The sequence below is a fragment of the Poecilia reticulata genome, linkage group LG18 (genome assembly GCF_000633615.1).
Source record: "Poecilia reticulata strain Guanapo linkage group LG18, Guppy_female_1.0+MT, whole genome shotgun sequence".
Taxonomy (NCBI): Eukaryota; Metazoa; Chordata; class Actinopteri; order Cyprinodontiformes; family Poeciliidae; genus Poecilia; species Poecilia reticulata.
Genome location: NC_024348.1, coordinates 13,588,590 through 13,593,001, shown reverse-complemented (window position 1 = coordinate 13,593,001; position 4,412 = coordinate 13,588,590). Strand labels below are relative to the sequence as shown.

The window sequence follows — 4,412 nt, the reverse complement described above, 5'->3', positions numbered from 1 at the left end:
GTGTCAACCGGAAACAGCCGTTAGCGTTAGCTCAAAAATCCATCACAAAAATAACGTCTAAGGTTACTTTTGATAAATTTTTTCTTCTTATTGAATCTTACTTTTAGTATTTGTAAAACTTAGATTTTAGTTTTGTAAACATTTGATCTAAAAAAAAAATCAAAATCAAAAACACTTAGTAGTTTGATTGAATCATACTTTTTTACTCACTTTTAATTAAAAACACAACAGACAAACTTAGTTTATGTTTGTACACAAGCTTCATTATTTTAATATTATATTCTGTTTATCATAAAGAGTCAGTACAGCTTCAGTTATTACATGTCAAGTTTATTTGTGTAGCAAATTTCAACAACAAGGAATGTACTTTAAAAATATTAACATCCAATCAAGGTGCAATTTATCTTTCTAAAAGTCCAGTTTATCACCAAAGGTACAAACACATTGACATTGGATATGTGATTAACCCTCAGCGATGGAAAAATAACTCGGTCACTTTTCAACAACAGAAATAGCAGCGGATATTTTAACCAAGCCTGTAACTAAATGAGAGGACAAATTTGTGTTTGGTATGTCAAAGACAAAAAAAAAAGAAATATAAATGTATTTTTATGTCAACAGAAGAACAAATGTGGGTGTTGAATCTTATTGTTGTGGGCAAAGATTTTTACACCCGTGGATGCAACTCATAATAAAAGTCCTGCATTCAGGCCAAATGTAACTGAAGGCTTTGTTGTTTTGACCCCGTCACTTACAGCCGTTTAAAGATGGCAGCGTGAACAACCTGAACCTTCAGAGACGCATAATTACAGAAAACGTCAGCCTTTTCCCGCCTGAATGTCCCAGTTAGAGAAAGTAAACGTGTTTATCGTTGTGTCTGCCTAAAAAAATCAATTGGTTTTGACCCAGAAGGCTGCTGCTGGTGTTCTGACTAAAACCAGGAAGATGGAAAACATCACCCAGTTCTGAAGTCCTACACTCTTACCCTCTCTGTAGCTTCATCAGAATCAGAACCAAACATGGAGAAACAGCATTCAGCTTCTGTGCACTGCAGATCTGGAACAATTTCCCAGAAAACTGCTGAAAAACAGTTTCTTTAAATCAAGGATAGAAAAAATGTTTAGAAACATTGAATGTGAAGGGAATCATCTTAAATAAATTCAGTTTAAAAATGGATCTGCCCAATCGAAGCAGACTAGAAGTTTTAATACATTTTATAAAAACAGGATCATCGAGAGTTTCTGGTTTTCCTTTTTGGAGGATGTGAAGGTTGCTCTTCTTTCATCTGCGAATGTTTCTGAAAATCAAAGCGCGTTTAGACGGCACGCCGCGAACGTGTGTGTGCATTCATTGTTTTATTATTCAGGTTTACCAGCAGGTTGTCGTAATGATTTCTGCTGCAGCAGTGAGTGTCCTCTTCGTTGCTCTTCAGCACGTAGAAAACAGAGCAGAGGGAGCAGAAATATCCCAGTTTACGAGCAGTAAACTCCTCGCCTGAAGAGGAGGAGAGACAAGAACATGAACAAGGAGAGCGTTTCCAACCGGTAGGCGGATGTGTGTGTTTGTTTCTCACCAAAGGAGACGTCTGGGTTGAAAGGTGGCAGGATAAAATCAGCAACGGTACAAGGAGACTGCCTTCGTTTTTTACAGGCTGCTGAAGAAAAGCAAACGGAAAAATGTTTAATTTTTACTTTAAAGTTGATGGTATTAAGAACAGGGCTTCTACGAGTTTCACAAACACAAATTTAAAACTTTTTAAGACCATTAATTAAATTTAAGACCTCTATCACAACAGAAACATAAAATAATTCACATTTTATTTAGTAGTAGTGTCAAGCTTTTTAGCAGAGAATATGTGGCATCGTATGGGTTGGCAACAGAAGTGAGATATGAAAAACGCAAAAAAGCTAGCTAGCTAAAACGTAATAGCAGTTAGTTAGCGATAGCAACAACCGCCTTGAGTTACAGAACCCAATGATAATGTTTGCTGATGACAGATAATGGTTTCTTGTGATAGAAAAGTCACAAGAAAAATAATACTACAGATATGAGATTTATTTTAAGACCTGTGGTATTTAAGGCCACCTTACATATTTTCTAGTGAATTTAAGACATTTTAAGGCTTTTGTGTTAGATACATAAAATTAAGACTTTTTAAGGATGAGTGGAAACCCTGAAGTTTATCTCCTTCAAGAAAATATTTTCTAAAAGGTCACCAAGACTGATAATTGTTACTTTGTTTCTTTAAAACTACAGAATGTAACTTTTATAATTTTTTTTACATATTTGTTGGAACAGTCACTGCTAGATACTACGGGATGACAGACAGATTTTCTATAAAAAAAAAAATTGAGCTTCTCTTCCTCTTCCAAACCTTCTTCTTCCTCCTCCTCCTCTTCCTGCAAGCGTCCATCCAGGTTTTGTTTGTCTGGACCTTCAGCAGCTTCAGCGTCCGTCTCCGTCTTGACGTCCCCCAACACAGCAGAAGAAGAATCCAGCGACGCACCAGGAAGTGATTTGGTTTCTTCTTCTCCGTTTTCTTCGGAGCTCTCAGGCTTTCCTCCAACAGATTTTCTCACTGCAAATAAGGTGAAGTATTGATCAATCTTAGTTTTTCAGCGATGTGACATCACTGTGGAGCAGATTGTGAGGTCGGCTACCAGGAGCCTTTCTGGGTTTCTTCCTGGGTCGGCCTCTTTTTCTGGTTGATGTCACTTCCTGTTTCGTCTCTTCCGTCTCCTCCAGCTCACATGATGCTGCAGCGTTCACACTCTGATCTAAAACTGAACATTAAAACACACTGATGATGAAAAACCAGAATAAAAAACTCAAAATGCATCCATGTTCCCTGGCCTTCAACGTCTTTAGAAGAAAAATGGCGGCTGTTAGTACTTTTGGGAAACTGCTGCAGCTGAATTTAAGTACGCCTTGGTTTTTATTCATATTGTTATTTTTGAATTTTTTCTGCCAATTTTATAATTGTCATTATTTTTTTACCAAACTTAATTTTAGTTTTTGATTTCCACCGGTGACTCTCTGATTGTTGTAAAGTGTTTATGATCAGCTGAGGTTGTTTGACTTGAATAAAAATAACTTTGAGCCAAATGGAATAAATTTGACCATCGTGAAATCAAATTATTTATATTATTCCTTACCATTTTTAACTAGATTTTCATTAAATCTAAATGTATTGAACTCATTAAGTTCAGTTCACAATGAACTGAATTTAAAATAAAGGGACTGTTTGGTTAAATTTTTTTACTTAATAAAAGTTAAATTTATTCTAAAAAACCTTCAAATCATAAAAACTCTTTCAGAGATGCATCAACGGACTTGTTCCTTTCTATTGACACAGAAACGTGAGACTTGATTTAAGACCAACCTGATGGAACCGTCTCCTCTTCCAAACCTTCTCCGTCGGCCCTGCTGCGTCCTTCATCCTCCTCCTCCTTTTCCTCCAAGCGTCCGTCCAGGTTCTGTCGGTCAGGACCTTCAGCATCCGTCTCAGAAAGTGATTTGGTTTCTTCTTCTTCTCCGTTTTCTTCGGGGCTCTCAAGTTTTCCTCCAGCAGATTTTCTCACTGCAAATAAGATGAAGTATTGATTAATCTTGGTTTTTCAGCGATGTGACATAAAACCGGAGCAGATTGAGACGTCGGCTACCAGGAGTCTTTCTGGGTTTCTTCCTGGGTCGGCCTCTTTTCTTAGCTGATGTCACTTCCTGTTCCGTTTTCTCCATTTCCTCCAGATCACCTGCTGCTGCAGTGAGGAAATACCACCACATTAAAAGCCATGCCACAATTTAACACCTGTGATTAATTTATTTGAGACCGACTTGTAATTTTTAAAATTAAGTTAAGACATTTTAAGGCTTTAACTAAATTTAAGACTTTTAAAGACCTTTTTAAAAACCACCTTGAATGAAATTTTAGACAGACAAAAACCTATAAAGTTTTTTTTTTTTTTTAGGCGGTGGTAACTTACAGCATTTCAATCAAGCCTAGTAAAAAATTTGAACCTGGTTTTGTGCCTAGGAAAAAAGGCGAAAGTTAGCTAGCAATGGTATATTAGCAGCTAGTTAGCGGTAGCCTCTACTGCGCAGCAAACATGTCTGTGCATAACAGAAAATTTCCGTGGGAAAATAAAACATTAAATAGTCCTCCCACTAGATAATTCAAGAACTGTGATTAACGTATTTGAGAGCAACTTATTTTTATGAATTTAAGACATTTTAAGACCTTATCACACACCGTTTAAAGCCACCTTGAAGGAACTTTAATACAGAAAACAATTATGTAGTTTTTTATTTTGTTAGAACCTTCAGCGTCCGTCTCCGTCTTGACGTCCCCCAACACAGCAGAAGAAGAATCCAGCGACGCACCAGGAAGTGATTTGGTTTCTTCTTCTTCTCCG

At 36.9% G+C, this 4,412-nt stretch overlaps 1 protein-coding gene across 1 annotated transcript in view; it reads right to left on the bottom strand.

The window, feature by feature from the left end:
- Window positions 1-309: 309 nt before the first annotated feature.
- Window positions 310-4,412, bottom strand: part of LOC103480639 (uncharacterized) — a 23,035-nt gene continuing 18,932 nt past the window's right edge. Inside the window, exons 25-29 of the mRNA XM_017310591.1 lie at window positions 2,661-2,783; window positions 2,375-2,578; window positions 1,574-1,654; window positions 1,373-1,494; window positions 310-1,297 (exon numbers count right to left, since the gene is read on the bottom strand). Coding sequence (XP_017166080.1) covers window positions 1,229-1,297; window positions 1,373-1,494; window positions 1,574-1,654; window positions 2,375-2,578; window positions 2,661-2,783 — 599 coding nt within the window. The 3' untranslated portion in view covers window positions 310-1,228. The remainder of the gene's footprint in view (window positions 1,298-1,372; window positions 1,495-1,573; window positions 1,655-2,374; window positions 2,579-2,660; window positions 2,784-4,412) is intronic.